The following is an 18,717-nucleotide window of genomic DNA, read 5'->3' on the forward strand; positions in this document are numbered from 1 at the left end:
TATTAGATTTAGAACAAAACGTGCCTATGTGTCATATTGACTGATCGCTTGAAAGGCTGCATGGCCGCACAGAATTTCAGCGATAAAACTTTGGCATGAACCAGTATCTCGCCACTGAATTGCAACCCTGAGTTTCTTATTCCAACCGCGCGTTTCGCCCGGCTGCATTAGTTATCCGATCCAGTCCATATTTTCCAGCACACTCTTATTTTACGCCAGCTGACTGACAGCTCTTGTTTACTGGCGTAGAGACAGAAAAGGGGGGAACCTTAATAAGAGAGAGAAGTAGCTAACGTTAGCTAGCTAGCTTGCGAGCAAGCTTGCCAACCCGCTAAACGGTGTTACTTTAACTATCTGAAGAAGTTTTTTCGCTTTTAACAGATTCCCACGCTGTTGATCTTGTCTTAACGTCATATGTTTTTGCAAGACTTCGTTAGCAAACGAAGCATTTTGACCAGCCGAGTAAGAAGTCTCGTCGGGTACCGATTAATCCAGAAGAAATAGGATAGCCACGGCGCTGGAGTTCGCACAGTGCGAAGCGCACCAGTCTGATTTCTGGGTGGAAGCCGCGACGTTGTTTTCATTTTTTTCCCTACAAATCACTTCGGTGATTAAGTGTAGGAGTCGTGGGAAAGTCAAAAAGGAAGGACGTTTCACTGAAACGGGAAAATAAATGTGCATGTTTTTTTAAACATATATCTTGAGGAATTCGTAGGATGTGCCGAGTGGACGTTTTAATGCAATTGTTTTCCCGTGTTACGGAAAAGCGTGGGGTGGAATATTTTGCAGGACATACAGTTTATAAATCGCAGCTACCAGTGAATCCGTTAACGTCGGCATAAGTTTGGGACAAAATTGCTAAGGATTCGGGGGAAGGAATATTAACAACACAACTGTATTTCAAAGCCAAAAGGAACTCAGAATATATGGATGTGAGCCTTACTGTCTTCTAGGTGAATAGAGGCTGGTAATATTCAGCACGAATATTAAAGTCTTTCAGCAGGACATTTAATCTAGCAAGCTTGATGGCTAGCCTACTTGTGTAAGGCAGTGGTGCACCGGTGTGGGATTTATTTTTTCTCGACTGAAGGAGGATTTTGTCAAGCAAACTTTAACAAATGAAAGGGGAAGACAATCCTAAAACTTAACGGAAAAATGAAACGTTTCTTTTGCCTGAGTGTTGCCACAGCGCAAGAAGACGTTATTCAATGGTGAATCTGTCCTTGCAGAGCGATCGCTAGCAGTGCACTTGCGACTTAGCTAGCTGTAGCTAGCTGGCTACAAACAAACACGTTGGACCTTCATTCCTCCCCTGTTTTTTGGACTCGGTTGACTTGTAGTGTCTTATGATTGTACATTGCTTGCGTAATAACGACTAACTAAAAGGATTTTACTCGAATCCTGGATTTTATAACTTGCCCTCCACGCACTTGGATATAACATTGGGCTGGCTAGCTAGCTGGTTGCAACCAGGAGTCAGAATGCGGCTGGAGACTTGTGCGGTGGTTTTGGTCACTTTTATTTACTTTGTAGGCAATTGCGGGCTAACCAATGGAGAAAGTAAGTAATACTCATTGATTATTCATGTGCATGTGCTTTGAAAGTGGTCGGTGTTAGGTATCGATCGTTAGCTGGCGAGCTAGCTGCATTTCCAAGTTATCGTCCGTTTATTAGCGACCCATCAAGTTTAAGCTAACTGTATGACTGTTAGCTCGCTAGCAGCTAGTTACCTAGCTACAAGAGCAGGCGAAAAAAATGGTCGCAGCTGGATTGCTAGCTAGCTAGCACACGTTTATTGACTAGCTAATGATATAAATATTCTGATTTCTATCTAGCAAGCCACTTGTCATTGTTAATGTGGAGAAGAGACAAATTTATTTTATTGGGGTCATTTGTAACTTCAGATGGTTCACAGATGGTAACGTCAACTCCCGAAATTAAATTGACATCCCATGGACGAGCTGTCCATACCAGATAGCTACCTGGCCAGTGGTTTTGTCAAAAAAATCTGGTCTAAATCTGGACTGTATTTACTCAATATTACGGAGGCCTAGTAGCTATATACGTCATCCTAAAGCCAGATTACCACTCGTTGCTGGACAAGGGTGGTCTATTTGCAGCGAAACTGAACTGGAAGGTGCAGGATTGGTTTGCACGCCAAGGCCCCTTTCACGTTGGACTGGGAATGTAAACAAATTAGCTAGCCCGGCTAGGAGATTCCAAGAACCCGTTAGACTTGCATTACATTACTTATACTACCGTCATAGTTTCGTTTTTTTTTTCTCGTAAAGCCTGGGAGCTATACGTGGAGCATGTGTATTTTGCTTTCATGACCGGAAAATGTTTTCGCTTTTTTATTTGAAAGATATATTAGGATGAATAAGGAGATGAAAGCGAGGACGAAAACGTGCTAGCTAGCGTTGTATTGATTCATCGCGTCTGTGGCTCATGGTCGCAGAGAATTTCCAAACCATCGAAACTGTGCTGTTGCATAAACTGTGCGAGCACGTATTATTTTTAGTAGCAGTATTAATACTGTTATTATGCATGTTTACTCATTCATTATTAATGTACGCATAAATTGTTAGGTGAAGATAGCTACATGTTCCAACGACTTATTGTGCTCAGTTTTTCACATTATGCTAAAAAAATGATTGAAAGGTTGAACGTCAGTTTTAATTACCGTTAGTTTATTTCACGACGTATGCAGACGAGTTGTGGAAGAAATTAAGTCCGTACACCTTTTATTGAAAACACCCTCGAGAATTTAAATGTCAGTCAAGACATTGAGTAGCCATATAGTCACATGCCGAATTAAACTGAGATGAAACTTTGCATTACATAATTTAAATATTTTTCTGAGTAGTTCAAGTGCTTAGGCATGACTGTTGTAAAATATCTAGATGACCCGGGGCCGGAGCTCCAAAGTTGGAGGTTGTTGAAATCATGTCTACTTGCTGATAATCAGATGCAGTGGTTGACCTGGTATGCAAGACACTTCCGTTTGGGTGGCTCACCGGCAAAGGTTAATGATAACTGCGTTCCAACCGCCTGCAACCTGAATTGGAAAGAGAAAAATGATCAGAGAGGGAATGTAAAACCTTTCTCTGTATGACTTCAGTGGATGTGCACATAAGTTGGTTGATTCATTTTTGTGAAGTTCACGTTTGCTGATATTCAGATGCGCGCATTTAATAGGAAAATGCATTTAATTGAGTCTGGATTCATGTATTTCATATGTGTAATGAACACAATAATTAACTGTCAGATGGAGCGAGTTCCTGTTCTGTCACTGGATAAAAATGAAAGTGTTTCACTGGAAGTGTTCCTCAAGATGTATCAATAGATGTCTGATAAACCGTTCAAACGGAAGACAGTGCAGTACATTTAATCTTCAAACTAATTTAAATTGTGTTGCAACCGTTTGTCTTACAAAACTCAAATGTTCTGTTAGTCACCTTGATATTAAGTATTTTTAGTAGTTTATTGTCTTCATCTATGTGTGTGTGTGTGTGTATATGTGAGAGATTTTTATTTTTAGATTTATCCTTATCAACTGTAAAATGCATTTTATTTTCAACTTAATGATATTATCATAAAAATGAAAGATTTTTTTTCATGTGCATTAGGTTTGCCTGTAGTAAGTCAATGGTGATGGAATACATTATAGTGCTGGTCATAAGTGGTTTTCATTCATGTAGAAGATTAAAATTCAAAAGTCAAGTTAAGCAGAAAAAAAGCCATTTTAGCCTGACTTATTGCTTGATTTGTGAAACAACTGATGAGGCCACTTAGCTGGTACACCACAGCATTAGCGGTGCGGTACACTTTTTTTTTTTTTTTTTGGACGTTCCACGGAGTAAAAGGCATGGCACACTTTTCTGTTTATTTCATAAGCACAATGTTCTTGGGTAACGGCAAGGCTTTCCCCCCTGACATACTTTAGTCATGCAAGATTATATCTGCGGAAACGAAACCCACAGAGGGACAGCTGTACCTCGGTTCAGTGCCCTATCTGGATGGAAGCCTGCGCTTGGTTAAAAGTAATCTGTGTAAAGAATGTGCAGAAAGATGGGTTTGATATCTGCGCTCCTTAAGGGCATTTGAGGTGGTGCTGTGAGAAACAGCAAACCCAGGGAGTTTTCGGTTAATAGTACAAAGGAGCGATGCAGCAGGCTTGCCTGGGTCGCTTGCTTGTGCGCTTGGTTTATCGCACTGTAAACTCCCCCAATTTTTGCAAATTTTTTTTGCTTTTCCCTTTTTCACCCACCTCCTTGCGGTCGCTGATTGTACAGCAGGCTCATCCTACCGCAACAACCTCTGTGCGTGCATAGGACTGCAGGGTGAGGCGAGTTTTGTCGTGTGATGGACACGCACGCCAGTGTGGCTGGTTTTCTTACTACAAGTCCCACAGTGCACCAGGAAGCAAACGTTGTTTGGAGTGTAGGTGCAGCTCCCTGATGTCATCTGAGCAGCTCATAGGTGTCCAGACGACCCGCAGGGTGCCCAGAGTGGTGTGCTGAGGGCACCAAGGGTGACCTGTCCACCCTCTCCCCAGCACAACAGAGCCAGTTTCATCCAGAGCTGTGGGCTCTCACCCTTCAAATTTTACATTCTTTTTCACTCCAAATATTTGATTTGAAAAAAAATTTATTATTAGAAAATGTAAAATGCATTTTATTTTCGACTTAATAACATTATCATAAAAATTCAAGATCAAGATTTTTTTATTCATATAAGCACATGTTACATCTGTTGCCTTTTTAAGCATTTGATCAATTTTCAAGCATGTGCCTGTCCCTGCATTGGAAGAAATGACAGGCCTTCAAAAATAGTGCTCTGACTTTTTTGCATGCCATTGTGCACATGACAAATACATTACATTATGAACTTTTCTTAGTTTGATGAGTAAATACATAAATATATACATAAATACAAAAATACACATTATTCTTTTATTCCTGAAAAGAAAAGAGCTCAGAGGTGATTGAGATTGTAAATTGTGCATGGGTTTTGTGCAAGAAATTTCCCTCTTTGGAGAAATGAAATGAGGAATGGAATTATTTGGCAGCACGGAGTGATATTAGTCAAGATCTCTGGGGGGGCGGGGTTGGGGGGGGGGTGAGGGGGGAGGGTGCATTGCGCTTTATTTATTTAAAGGCGATGACAAGAACTGGCATGTCCCGGGGGTTCACTGGGTGTTTAGCTATTCACATGCTACTGTCTTGTTCCAATGTTTTGGTTAAATAGCAGCCCATTGCAACAGCTGTTTTGGTTTTGAATATCAGTCTTATTTTTAATCACCAGTGAATGCGCTTACTTTTGGTATCAAGAGTGGTTTTTTCCCTTCCAAGGCGCGGAAGGCCGAGAGGGGGGGCGCATGCCGTTAGCGGGCCTGTCGGCTGAGCTGTGGGACGGGAGGGGAAAAAACAGGGTTATGTTTGCTCCACAGACGCCATGGACGCGCTGGCATTAAGCAAGGCCCTGGCACCACATGAGGTCAACTGAAAATTTCTCGATTTGGACTAAGGCAGTTCCTAGAAATGCAAACTCTGAGAAATCGGAGGCGGGGGAAGGGGGGGACAGACGCATGTGGAAGTGGGTTGTTGGCGGTTGGTTGTTAACCGTGCATGAGACCTGAGTAACGCTAATGGGGGGGGGGCTTCAAGGCCTCAATTACAGCAGAGCCTTCCTGAGATGAGCGTTTCCTCCAGCCATCAGCTGAAAGTGTAGTGTTGCATTCCCGTTTCTTCACCAAACGGGAGTGTCAGCCGTTATTTCTGCATTCTGTTTTTCTCTGCGTCCGCATTTCTTTGCACTTCCCCCTATTTTACACATTCTTTTCTGAAGGAACTACAGCTGTCGTGTTGAGGTTTAACTCTCAGAATCCGCTGAAGGTGAACGCCATGTTTCACTGCCAAGGCTGATATTCTGTCTGCTATGTTTCACATTTTTTAAATAAAAAAAAAAAAAATCAGTGAACTGAGGAACAAATCAGTTTTTATGAAATTATATTTCCCTTGAAGTTGGTGCCTCAGAGAAAGTTGCACCGAGTTTGAAAACACTGCTCAGCTCAGCACAGCGGTGCTCCACTTTATTGGCCTCACCCCTCGATCATGTTCTGAGGCCATCGACCTTTTTATTTATTGACTTTTTTTTTTTTTTTAAGGCAAGTGTTTTTCTGTGTTCTGCAGGTAACCGAGTAACAGAGAATAGAGGCACTTGCGTGTTTGAAATTACATTGACGTGTGCCGCAGACATAATGTCATTCCAATATTGTTTGGTCTGAATGTGCTGCGAACAAAATAACACAATAATTGGGCCACGGTGGAAGCGTTCTCCCGCCTCATTAAAAACAAACCCTGACAGGGAGGGAGAGAAGGACGTAGGAGAGGAAGAAAGAAGAAGTTGATTTGGCGAAATGTCATGAATCCAGTTTGTGCAAGATTCAGCGGGCAGGAGGGGACCAAAACAAGTTGTGTAATTTGCAGCCCCCCCTTCCATCCCCCCCCCATCACCTACCTCCCATTCCTCTTAAACTTGTGAGTGAATCACCGTGGGGAACAGACTATTCCACCGCCCCTGAGCAGAGGCATGCTTCAGCCACATGAATGAACATGTTAAACATATGTATATAGTGGTGCGCATTCTGTATAAGAAACGTTTATACAGGGCGACTTGCAGGATGCTGAAAGACGCAAGTCATCAAGTAACAACAACAACAACAGCAGCTTTAATTCCCAAGTACAAGCCACTGCCTATAAATAAAACATAGGCTGTCAGTTAACATATGTCAAAGACCACACTAACAGCAAGTGAAGATTAGCAGTCAAATGCCTGTTATGTCAAATCCTGTCAGAGTCTGAGTGCGTAAACAGGCAGCAGGTCTCTTGATTAGTGGTGGCCGTGCCTTATGCTTACGTCAGATCGTGAATCTCGTTTGTTGTGGAAAAGGCTCTGTAACGTTTTATAGTACATACCATCATGCTAATGGTCCTGACCGCTTACCTACATGCTTTCTGCCCGTTCCAGGACAGTTCTGTCAGCTCTGTCAGTCTACCCTACCCCTGTCCAGAAGGCATTTTTAACATTTTTTTTTTTCTTTGCAGCAGCTTTTAGACGATGGATTAATTGTTAATCCTCAGCGTTCAAAAGCCTGTCATTCCCATTTTAGCTAATGTTAGTGCTAAATGAAAAACTGAGTTGCCCTTTCGTTCTCCTCTTTCAAATCACTGTAGCATTAAAATATAATAAAAACCACCGTTTTTGTGTTGGCTTGTCCCTAGGCATTCTCGGGGAGTAGAGGCTAGCTGTTTTCACAGCAGAAGCGTGAATCCTAGCCTTGCTTACCAGAACGCAAATATGTAGGATCACAAGAGGAAGATTGTGTGGAAGGTGCAAACAAGATATTTCGAAATGTGTGCAGGCCAGGGGCGGGAGGGGTACAGCGCTGGGAGAGAGCTGACACACTGGCCCACTCCAAAAACTGGGGGAGGGAGACGCTGCACTTAAGCCACTTCATCCATTTTGATTTCTGACCTGTGCAGGTTAAATTTTTTCCTCATTACTAATCATAACTGAACAATAATATTGAAAACATCCTTAGGCCTGCTTTATACTTTACAAAAAAGTGGTCCATTCAAACTTTTGACTAGTTCTCTGTTTTAATTTTTGCAAAGTTAATTGAAATATAAATTCATTCTGCAGTTTGTACACAGTGGGGTTCACCTGCATTCAGACATCAGCAGCAGGAGATTTTCTGGTTTTGACGCTTGTGCCACTGCCTAAAATCACATCTTCACACTGCCACCTCTGTCACCACTTACCACGTGGCTGTCTCCTTGCTGCACGACCACCAAAATTAGCCTGATTTCTTTTGCTTTGTATTCAGTAGGCTCAAAATCAGCCGGTAGTCTCGCGGACCAATCCGTTGATCTGCCTCAAAATCGCTTCCACTGTGGTTCTCGTTTGGGCGAAATACTATGTGCAAAATACCGTTAGGTGAATCATCACAGACGGAAGTTAGTTAGGGAACCATGTTGGGCGTGGTGCTTTGGCCATCTGCACCAAGCGAATGAAATGGTGAGACGGGGAGTGTTGCAACAGTTGCATGCTGGTACGCCACAGAGGTTCCGAGGATGTTGTGGAAGAGACCAAACATAAATCGAAAGAGTGTTACTCTTCTGTGGGAACTTTTTTTTGCCCATCACTAGGAAAACATACGAAAGAGCAATCACCTGTTCGTATTATTGGTCACTTAATCCTTTATTTTCTCCCCCTTTTATGTTGCTGCATGACACAAATAAGACTCAAACCTGGGTCTGAGCAGTACGATTTGCCTCACTCTGTGTAGAAGTGCATTAGCTGACTGAGCCACTCTCTTCACGTTTTAGTGTACAATGTAGCGGGAAGGGAGTTTGTACTGTAAAGGAAACTGCTTTTGTTTCTTTTCACCACCTCATCCTCATATGATTATAATGTGAACTTGTGTGCACCTGCTTGTGTATGTGCCTGTGTGTGTGTGCGCAAATGTGGGTGTGTGTGTTTGTGCAGCTTAATGATTTAAAGCAGCCCCCTCCACTCCATATTCAGTGCTGATTTGGCCACAAAACAAATAACATAGCCTGCCCTTTGACCCTTGTAATACATCATAATCTGATGGTGGGGAACTTGCTTTTGTTTGGTTCACAAGGGGTACAATTTTCCCACCCAAAGTAATCTGTCGTTCTCACATAACCATTATGAGAAACATTTGGATTCCCTTCTAAAAGTCTGTTCAGCCTCCTTTTTTTCTTTCGTGAAATTTTCACTGATCTGAGTGAATAGCCAAACCTGTGTTTATTTTTGAGCCTTAAAATATAATTGAATATCTTTAAAATTAATTTTATTTTCTTGTCTCATTCACTTTTGCCTTTTTGCTGCCGTTTATGTTTATGTGTATGTAAAATAGCCAGCTGCTTCTTGAAAAATAAACCTTGAACCCATATTTCTGGAGGTAGAAGGGGAGGCCCTGAGAAAGATCCCAAAATATGAAAAATCGTAATAATACTATGTTAATATGCATTTGCTTGGCAGGTTCTGTCATCCAGAGCAACTGACATCTCAAATTTAACCAACCAATTTACAGTATAGGATGTAAGCTAAAGCACATTGAGGGTACATCAGCCAACCTTGGAATCAAACCTACAACCTACTGCTTATAAACACAGTTCCATCACTCCCACTTCTGTTCTACAGTAACAAACACTAGGGAAGTTAACTTAAGTGGCCCAGTTGGGTCTGTGGGACAGGTAGGGTGCTTGTCCAAAAGGGATCTGTTAGTAATCTGGGCTGTTGGTCCACGGCTGGTGTTGTTGCAACATTACTAATAACTGTCGGTGACCCTTGTCCTGACTGCAGAATCCAGTGCTGACCAAATGAACTACAGCGAGCATTTGCAGTGTGGGGGGTGGGGGGGGGGGGGTGGTGGATGTGTGTTGGAAAGCCTGGAGGAGCTGGGGAGGGGTGCACTGTTGTATTGCTCCTTTTCAGCCCAGCGCCTGAAGTGTTAACGAAACAAGGATGGTCACATGGCAGGAAAACGGACCTTTGGCTCCTGACCCGCTCTCTGCGCAGCACAGGCTTGTGTTTGTGTGTCGTGCACTGCAGATATACGCCGGAGCCGTAGCACTGGCTGCAGCATGAAAACTGGAAGCGCATAAATATTCTGCCAGTCATAAAAGTTAGATCACTTACACTGAGCAGATACATTCTGAGAGCCACTGATCTGCACTTCATTTCTGCCTGACATTGGTGTATCTTTCCCATGTGATCTTGTTATGCCAAAAGAATTCAGTAAAATTAGAGACACTTACCCCCCCCCCCCCTTCACAAGCTCATACACGAGTAGCAGCAGTGGACATAGGCAGTATGTGTAGTGTAGTGGAAAGGAGCAGGGCTCATAATCGAATGGTTGCTGGTTCGATTCCCCGCTGGGGCAATACTGCGGTACCCTTGAGCAAGGTACTCAGCCCAGAATTGCCTCAGTAAATGTCTACCTGTATAAATAGATAAGATTTTAAGTTGCTCTGGATAAGAGTGTCTGATGAATGACAATAATGTAATGTAACAGGTATACGTAGCCTCAGTTAAACGTATAGCATACGAAGCTTATTCTGTTGGTAGATGGAGTTAAAGGGATGACAAATTGGCTTCATTTTGTGGGTGAATTAATCCGCAACTTGCTGACAGCTGCTTCCACACTTCTGTTTGGTACAGTAGGCGGGCCAGATGTAGCTCTCTTGTAATTGAGGAAAATTGGCGTGGAATTTTAAGTGAGTTTAGTGTTTCAGGATGCAGTATGCCATTTAAAGTTGAGAGCATGTCTAATTGACTGCATCCTGGAACAGCGAGCAAAACTCGAGCGTTGCAGGGATTTGGTGAGTCACTTTTGTTTTCTTTACTCTTGTGATATCATGCTACGAATGAAGTAAGGACACTGGGGAGGATTCAAAAGCCTGTGGTGCCCCCACTACCCATAATGCTTTGCAAAGATTAATGTCAGAGAAGGGCTGTTGCAGACAAAGTTAAATGGATTCATTTTATGTGTTTGAAGGAAAAAAAAACAGGAAAGAGGCAAGATAGATGCAGATGGGAAATTACTACAGTCCTGTTGTGGAGCATTGAATTGCAGAGGTGCAAATATTACAGATGTCTTAACGGTTCTCCTCTGTTTTGCCCGGGCAGCCACAGTTTCCCCACCTCAGACATTCTGAAGCAGGGGGAGGTCAGCACAGGGCTGTCAGGGGGCTTTTTTTTTTTTTTTTTGGAGCCGTCCTCTGTCCTCTTGTTCACTCTCCTGTGAGCTAATACTGAGGCACTCAGACAAAGTGACCCCCTGGGACCGGTTTCACATGGCTGCGATGCGTCTCTGCTCGGGGGATGCCCTGCCCTGGGACATGCTCTCTCGCCGTCCACATGTGCATCAGATATTCTTTGTGCTGGGGACTTTGTTCTTTGAGTGATTTCAGTTTTTGTAGCCTGGACATACATGTGCTTAGCCTGCCCATCCACCCCGAGTGTTACATGCTGTACCCAAACCCATCTTAGAGCAGCTTCAGAATGCTGGGCTTAAGGGCGGAACCTGGATTGCTGTCAGCTTTCTAATTGGGTGTCTTGAGTCAGCCCTTTTTGTTTCGGAGGTGTTGGCAGGCGCACCTGTGAGTGATGTTCGGAGACCCGTCCCTCGCCCCCTCCCTCCCTCAGGCTCCCTCAGACTGTAATGAAATCAGTGGCGGCGTCCGTGTCCTCGGCCCCAGACGTGCGTCTGGCCCGGGACAGCCTATTTTCTCAAAGATAATGAATATCTCGAGACGGCCTCGTTTCCATGGTGACGTTATCGTCAGTGTCGCAACGCAAAACAAGCCCCATTTTTCACACACACACCCCCCCCCCAGGTAAATCTCAAAAAATCCATAATCGCTGTGACATTAAATTTGATCCTCCCTTCTCTGTCCCAGAAGTTTACCTTAAACATTTCTAATTTTTTTTTATTCCCCTGCGAGGAGGAGTCGGAGGATTTTCATTCGTAAATATCCTATTCAGTAAAGCCCTGGAAGCTGTGTTGAAATGAACACAACACAGCCTGTGCGGCTGGATTCCCAGTAGTTTAATAGGGCCTTTGCAGTTCGTAATACATGATTTCTCCAGGGACCCCAGACCCTAAAATAGGTGCTCATTGTGTGAATTATCGTGTTGTTATTCTAACTAACCCCAGGCAAACGCAGCAAGCGCAAAATCCTGCGTGTGCGGGAGAAAGAAAAGAATGAAAGCGATAGCAATCCCTGGTGTATCCGCGTTGTTGTCTCCTCTCTCTCTTAATGCTAATTCTCCTAAGCGTTGGCCTGCTGCATCACCGTGGCTTATGGGGAGGCTCTTCCCTCCCAGCACACTCTGTTCTCTGCTTCATTGACTGCCAGGAATTACAATACAGGAGACGCAGACTTGGCATGCTGGGTATACTCCAGACATTACTATTTACAGCACTGTACTTTGGTCCAGGAAGTTTTTCTCGCTCTCCCTCGCTCCCTTGCTCTCTCGCTCTCCCGCTCTCACTCTTGTGCCTGCCTTCGACTGGCCCGTACCACGACCTTGGTGGACACCGCTCCGCTCCCTCAAGTTAAATGAAAAGTATAGGCCTAACTCGGGATGTATTCAGCCGTTTTTGCATAGCTTAGCGAGGAAGGTGTCCTCAACAGAACAGAAGCGTGTGTTGCGAACGATTTCAGTTGTTATGCCAAGTTACACCACAAATAGCTGAGGGCCAGATGTAGCTTAACTGCAACGTGCTTTGTCCTCAGCTTTTGGGTAACTTAAGAAAATGGTGCCCACTTTCCACTGTTTTTTTTTCCCAGTTCTTACAAAATTGTTTGGTGGTTGCTTAAATTAACAAACGCGTGTACTGTGTAAGGGAAAAAAAATATACCACTTGCCTGTTATTTTCTGAAAGTTAAGGACAAAGCGCGTTTACGGGTAGATTTAAGCAGGGTCACAGGTGCCTGTTTGCTCGAGTGAGTCATAGCTTGACATGCTCAGAAATATCTTTTATGGAAAAAACAACATACGCTGTCGCTCGGATTGGAACGTGCTGAGAATCCATTTAACATCGGGAGGCTTACTAGGGGGAAAAAACACACACAGGAAGTATTATTCCAGAGTCTGGGGGTTAATGCCTTAAATGTAAATGTACACTGCTCACACGATGCGTGAGCGTGCAGGACTTATGGCTGAGCATGCGGTTTTGTTCATCAACTTACACATCCAAGGTCGTCTGCATATCTTACATTTACATGTTATGCATTGTGCTACACGTTCCTTAACATATGGCCAGACATATTCACACAGGAATTCAAACCTGTACCCTGGATAGGTGTCCACTTCGCTGTGCATTATGGCATTCCGCGGTAATATTCTAACAGCTTATGGAATTTTTGTGATGCTGTGAATTGAATTTCCACGCTCAGAGCATGGTTGTTTGTCCGTCCTTCTGCATACTAGCCTGTTTGCTCGCGCACCCGCTCGCTGCTGTCTCAGGAAGTGTATGTTTGAAGGTTTTCCCGCCTCTGAACTTGAGGGGGTGCCAAGAAGGGGGGGGGGGGGGGGTTGTTGTTCCTCTCAGCATCTGGGGGCACCTGTATGAGGCCCCTGTAGCGTGGCAGGATTCCTGGAAATCATGAAAAATTCAGCAGGTGCTGCTCAGCCACGATGGTGGGACAGGCCTGGCATTCACCGTATGAGGGGCGTTTTTCCCTCAAGAGTCATTCTTTACAAAACCCAATTATGCTTGATCGTAATAAGAACGTTTAACATGGCCCTGTTGGAGCTAACAATTCATTTTCATCTGTCTAAGCGGACAGTAAGCGTCTGAAAATGAAACCAGGGGAGAGTGATTGATTGGACGGCTCGAGCACACAGAGGGCCCTTACAGGGGTACTCTACCAGTGCTTGATGGATGCAGCCAAACACTTTCCCTGGATTATTGGCTTTCAGGGGAACTGCTCTTGGTTCCCTGTAATGGGCTTAACCTGAACATCCATTCGTGCGGTTTGTAGGAGACTTTGTGAGGTCAGCAGTAGTTCAGGTTGTGTCTCATTCGATGTTGTTTTGCAAAGTGTTGTTCATGAGATGTTTTCACTTTGCTTATGAAACTCGTCCAACAATTCATTTTATTTATTTGGATTATGCTGTTATTTAGAGCAGTTGACAAGGCTAATATGGCAGAATGCATTGGAACACGCCACAAAAACGACAGTAATATGCACTGAACTGCCAGGATTAGAATATAAACCATAATGGTAAATGTAGTGGAATTCTCCTTAACAGCAATAGCCTATGTCCTACTTTCATCTGTTTAAAACAACATTGTATAAGCAACATTGCCTTAAATCATAGTATGTGATAAGTGTATAGTATATAAGGAAGGTGAATCTAAGTCATAATATGATTAGTGTATGAAAGTGTATAAAACCCATATTACATTACATGCACTTAGTAGACGTGCTTATCCAGAGCGACTTCCAGCACAATAGAAGTGTATCCATTCAGTTTAAACCATGCTCATACTGAAGTTATTAAGAGTGATTCAGTAGAGCCATACTACAGTATATTCAGCATGTAATATTCACTGGGGGAGGGGTGACGGGTATGGGACGGGTCCCGGCGACAGTGGCTCGTGACCGCTGCCCGAACACACCTCCGTAACGCCACCGATACTGAGGCTAAGCCTTCGGTTTAGCTGGGGCTGCATCCTGGCAGGAGATCAGAGCGCATGGTCCTTAGATTCAGGTCTTTTATCAGTGCTGTAATCTGGCATGCTTTGGCAGGTGCTCCGTACAGTAACCAGATACTAATTATAAATAGGTCCTGCGGGGACGCGGAATGGAAGACCGTAGCAGCACAGCTACCTCATGTGCAACGGCCCTTTCACCACGTTCAGTGCTGTTCAGCTCAGTCTGTGTTCATTTGTTTTAAATAAACGGACATATCTGGGCAAGAAGCGTCTGAAAACTCGCAGCTCGTCCGTGCTCACCTGAAGCACTACCACCTAAAACAGTTTCTTATGTCCCAAGATCTATTCCTTTGGTTCAAGGCACGCGTGTCTCTACCCGCTAGCTTGTACCTTGCCTGGCCAACTATTGAACTTGGTCATGCAGTACTTCTATTACTGTTGACTCCTTATATGGCGTTTGCTTGTGTTGTGCTCTACCTCACTTGTAAGTGGCTTTGGATAAAAGCGTCTGCCAAAATGAATAAATGTGCATGTAAACGTGGACAAGCGCAAATGCTAGGCCTACATGTCGTTGTCTGCAAAAGTGTCTTTTTTTTGTTGACATTGTATCATTTCAGATATTTTTTTTTCTGAGACTATGAACCTGCAAGAAATAGGCACAGTACTCAGTTATTGTGCCACAGAGGGAAGTTCTGCCCGGTAGGGTTTCTGTACATGCAGAAATTGTGTTTGTGCACGGGGCTAGACGGACATGTTGTTTCACAGATGAAATCGGACGATAAATGGCTCATTAGCGCTGTGTTATCTCTGGCTGCTGTGAGGAGGAAGTGAGCTGTTTAGTCATTTAACTGGGGTGTTAGTCAAATCGGTAATATCCGTAGATGTGAGTCGGTTTGATTGCAGCAATCTGTCAGCATCAAAAGAATTAATGTTCAAGAAAAATTACAAAAGAGATAAAGCATGTTCTTTGCTTTCCTGGTGATGATTGTTTTGTAGCTGCATTGGGGGGCTCGTGTGTTTCCCTGACTCCACAGCACCTGTATAATTTCTCTGTTTTTTAAACTGCAATTAAACAGCCTTGTTATGAAGCTTTGTGGAGACACATGCATTAGAGAGGCCTTTAAGTGATTGAATTAAATCCTGATGTTTTGTGCTGTTTGAGTTTTAACGCCCCAGGTGGCAGGATGCTTTGTGCAGCACACCTCCTCCAAAACCTGGCCCCTAGGGCTTCTTTGTTCAGGCTGTTTTTTCCCCCAATCAAATGGGCAATTCCCTAAGTGAAATGAGCCGCTAATTACACATTACTCTGAATTAGCCGTTTGCAATTATTCGTCGTCTCTAAGACCCACAGTGCCGGAGGTACGTGTGTGTGTGAGTGTGTTTGTTCAGGAGCTTGGACCTCAGTTGTATTGGCTCCTGGAAATGTGTTCTGATTTAGTGTGTGGCAGTCTTTGCAGAGAGCTGCTATATTGAGTACAATGTGGTTGGTACAAAGACAGGTGGTCTCGCACTGGAGTTGTAGGTGCTGAAAACATGGACACCTTGGCAACCCAGTCCGAACATCCTGCCCGGGAAAAACGAGGAGTTCGGGAACAAAACACCATAACGAGCCAAAGCTACGTTCTGTTACAGCTAAGAAGCCTCCCAAGATTTTCACGCAAAAACTTAAAACATGTGCATTCCAATTACTTCATTTGGCTATGAGGTCGGTTTCAACATAAACCAGCACAGAGGAATTTGATGGGGCAGGACAGAGTTTTTGTGCTCCCTGATATCGGCTGTTTACTTTTCCGGTGCTGTCCAGCGACGGCGTTTTAGCGTAGTATGTAGAGGCGGCGGCTAACGCTAACAAAAGCGGCTCGCAGCCCTGTTGTTTACGCGGAGGTTGCGTTTCAGGCGGTGATAATATGAGGCGGGTGACCACGCCAGCGGGGCCAGCGCTCCGGAATTCCTCACATACGTTCCAGTGTCGCGCTGTTCCAGTTTCCCAGCGCCAGCTACCGTCGGTACGGGCCGTATTAGACCCTCGACCGGGAATGCAGCGCACCGCGGCGCTAAAAATAGAGGTTCCGGCCAGAGACGCGTGCGGTTTGTGAGGGGGAGGTTTTTTCTTTTGGGTCCTGCTCCTGTTTTGTGGAGTCACACGCTCCTGCTGTCCTACAAATGGGCACTCACCCAGGGTGCTGGTGGCGGTGTGCTGGAAGAACGCCCATCCGCAATCTCTTAATGAACGAGATTGAAAGGTCGCTGCAGATCCTTAATTGCAGGTGGAAATAGCCAGCTTAGGGGATGAGTGTAGATGGATCTCCGCTCCAGCGCTTTGTGCCAGAGCACGCAGCTCCACGTTGCCACCCCCCACTCAACCCCCCCCCCGGCCCCCCTTTCCTCCTCTTTTCTCCTCCTAATCCGTACTTTCCGCCCTGGCCGGGAGGCATCCGTCTTACAAAGCCTCTGTGCAAACGCTCGATTTACAGGAGGCCGCTGGGATTTGCGTTCATGCGTGTGATCGGCCAACTGTCCTGGAAGCTTTGGGCTCTGTTCAGCGCGGGGCGTGGGGAGGGGGAGGGGGTGTGCGTCTTGGGCTGAAGTGTTACCTCAGAAATGTAACCTTAGGTTATGCTCAAATGGGTGGATGCTGGATGGGTCATTGTGTCAAAGCTGCACCCACCCCCAAACACTGCCCCCCCCCATCTTGCCTGTGTTAAAAGATATGCCTTCTTTTAACTGTGTCTTCAGATATACAGTATAGGGCGGTCATGGTCATATTCTCTGTACGGTTTTATGACTGGAATACGAGCTACTCCTTGCCCTGTAAAAAGAAAAAAATGACGTGGTGATAAATATCTATATGATTTATCGTACACTTGTCAAGATGTCATGATACAATCTTGACAATAAGTGTGATGTCAAGATACAAGATGTTTATGGAGCTGGAATGCCTTTGGCCGCCTATGGCAGGAAGGTCATAAATGTAGTTTTTCTTTATTTTATTTGCCTCCATTTCCCATCTTCCCATTCTCCCTGCCAACCTGCCTGAATGCAGTGCAGCTAAAATGCAGATAATCTTGCCTGCAGCCCTGGCTGACCCCTTAATGTGACGGAGGACAACGCTGCACGGCCCAAAATATCGCTGGCCCTGTTTTTCCCTACTGTTGGAAGAATGGGTTTGGGAGAATGGGCTCCTAAAGGGGGGGGGGGTGTTGGGGGAGAATCTGGAGGGTGGATTTACCGTCAGAGCTGAAAAGCAAGATCCTAAATCCCACTTAGCCTGTGAGATCAGGCCCCGCCACACCTGGTGTCTTCGTGCTGTGTGCACACAGCCCCTCTCAGACACTCAGCAGCTTCTCATTCCGCTCATTTCCACATGACTGTACCCTTTTGTCAGAGGAACATTTTTGAGAGAGGGTTTCCAAGGCCAGGGACACTTAGCGGACACCAAAACAGTGAAACCCAGTTAATCCATTTCAGTTCATGCCTGAATGAATTTTCTGCATTTTCAGTAAGACCGTTCTATAAAATGTTATGTAGTTTTTTTTTTTTTTTTTTCCCTTTTACTTTTCTTGACAAAGCCCAGGAGTTTGGCTGTGGGCAGCAGGTGTTTGCATCTCAGAGCACTTTGGTGATTTTATCACTGCTATGTTTTTTGTAACTGCCAATTTCCTGTTTTCATTTTTTTTTGGCTAGAGGAACGTGCATTACTAGTAAATTGATAGGAAAGAGATTCACGCTAGAGACTATGCAGGTTTCTGAATGCCCATATGAGTAATTGATTAGTAATCTCATTGTTGGACATTTGAGTAATTGAATGTCTGAGTAATCGGTTATAGGGTCTTGTGTGTATTGCTTATGGTACCTGGCCGAACTTACCTGGAGTTGCAAGTGCGTCCTTCATGTTGCTGGTTACTGTCTGGTGTGAAATTTTAAGGTGAGGCGCTCGACTACATGGTCTTCATTTCTGCAATGTGGGGATCTTTTGGCTTCTGCAGCAGTTGATTGAGTGGGAGGCCTTCTGATTACAGCATAGGTAAAAAAAATGACTATGAATAAACAGATTTTTGGAGTTTAGGTGGGAGGTTGCAGCTGTTGAAGTCATCATCATTATCGCCATCACGATAATAAATGATGAGGTGGTGTCCCATGACCCTCAGTGAAACCATATCATCTTTCTGGTCCTTTGAAGGTAATGGAGTGTTGGAGGCCCAACTTACTATGAGTGTCAAGCTGTAGGTGCCTGGTCACTGAGGCTGCCTAAACCCCTGGCTCCTCGAAGCACCCCTGTGCTGTCCGTTTTCCCTGCTGAATATCCTACTGTAGCTGTCAAGTGTAGAGTTTACAGTGACAGTAATGTGGCGTAGTGTTAAGGAACAGAGCTCATTGCCGGTTCAGTTCCCCACTAGGGCAATGCTGTCATACCCTTGGGCAAGGGACTTAACCCATCATTACCTCAGTCA

The 18,717-nt window shown here is 44.5% G+C and overlaps 1 protein-coding gene across 1 annotated transcript in view; it reads left to right on the forward strand.

Moving 5' to 3' along the window:
• The first annotated feature begins 290 nt into the window (after positions 1-290).
• The window catches only part of LOC118795337 (insulin receptor-like), a 74,262-nt gene continuing 55,835 nt past the window's right edge, over positions 291-18,717 (forward strand). Inside the window, exon 1 of the mRNA XM_036553758.1 lies at positions 291-1,560. Coding sequence (XP_036409651.1) covers positions 1,482-1,560 — 79 coding nt within the window. The 5' untranslated portion in view covers positions 291-1,481. The remainder of the gene's footprint in view (positions 1,561-18,717) is intronic.

This window comes from Megalops cyprinoides, chromosome 20 (genome assembly GCF_013368585.1).
Source record: "Megalops cyprinoides isolate fMegCyp1 chromosome 20, fMegCyp1.pri, whole genome shotgun sequence".
NCBI lineage: Eukaryota > Metazoa > Chordata > Actinopteri > Elopiformes > Megalopidae > Megalops > Megalops cyprinoides.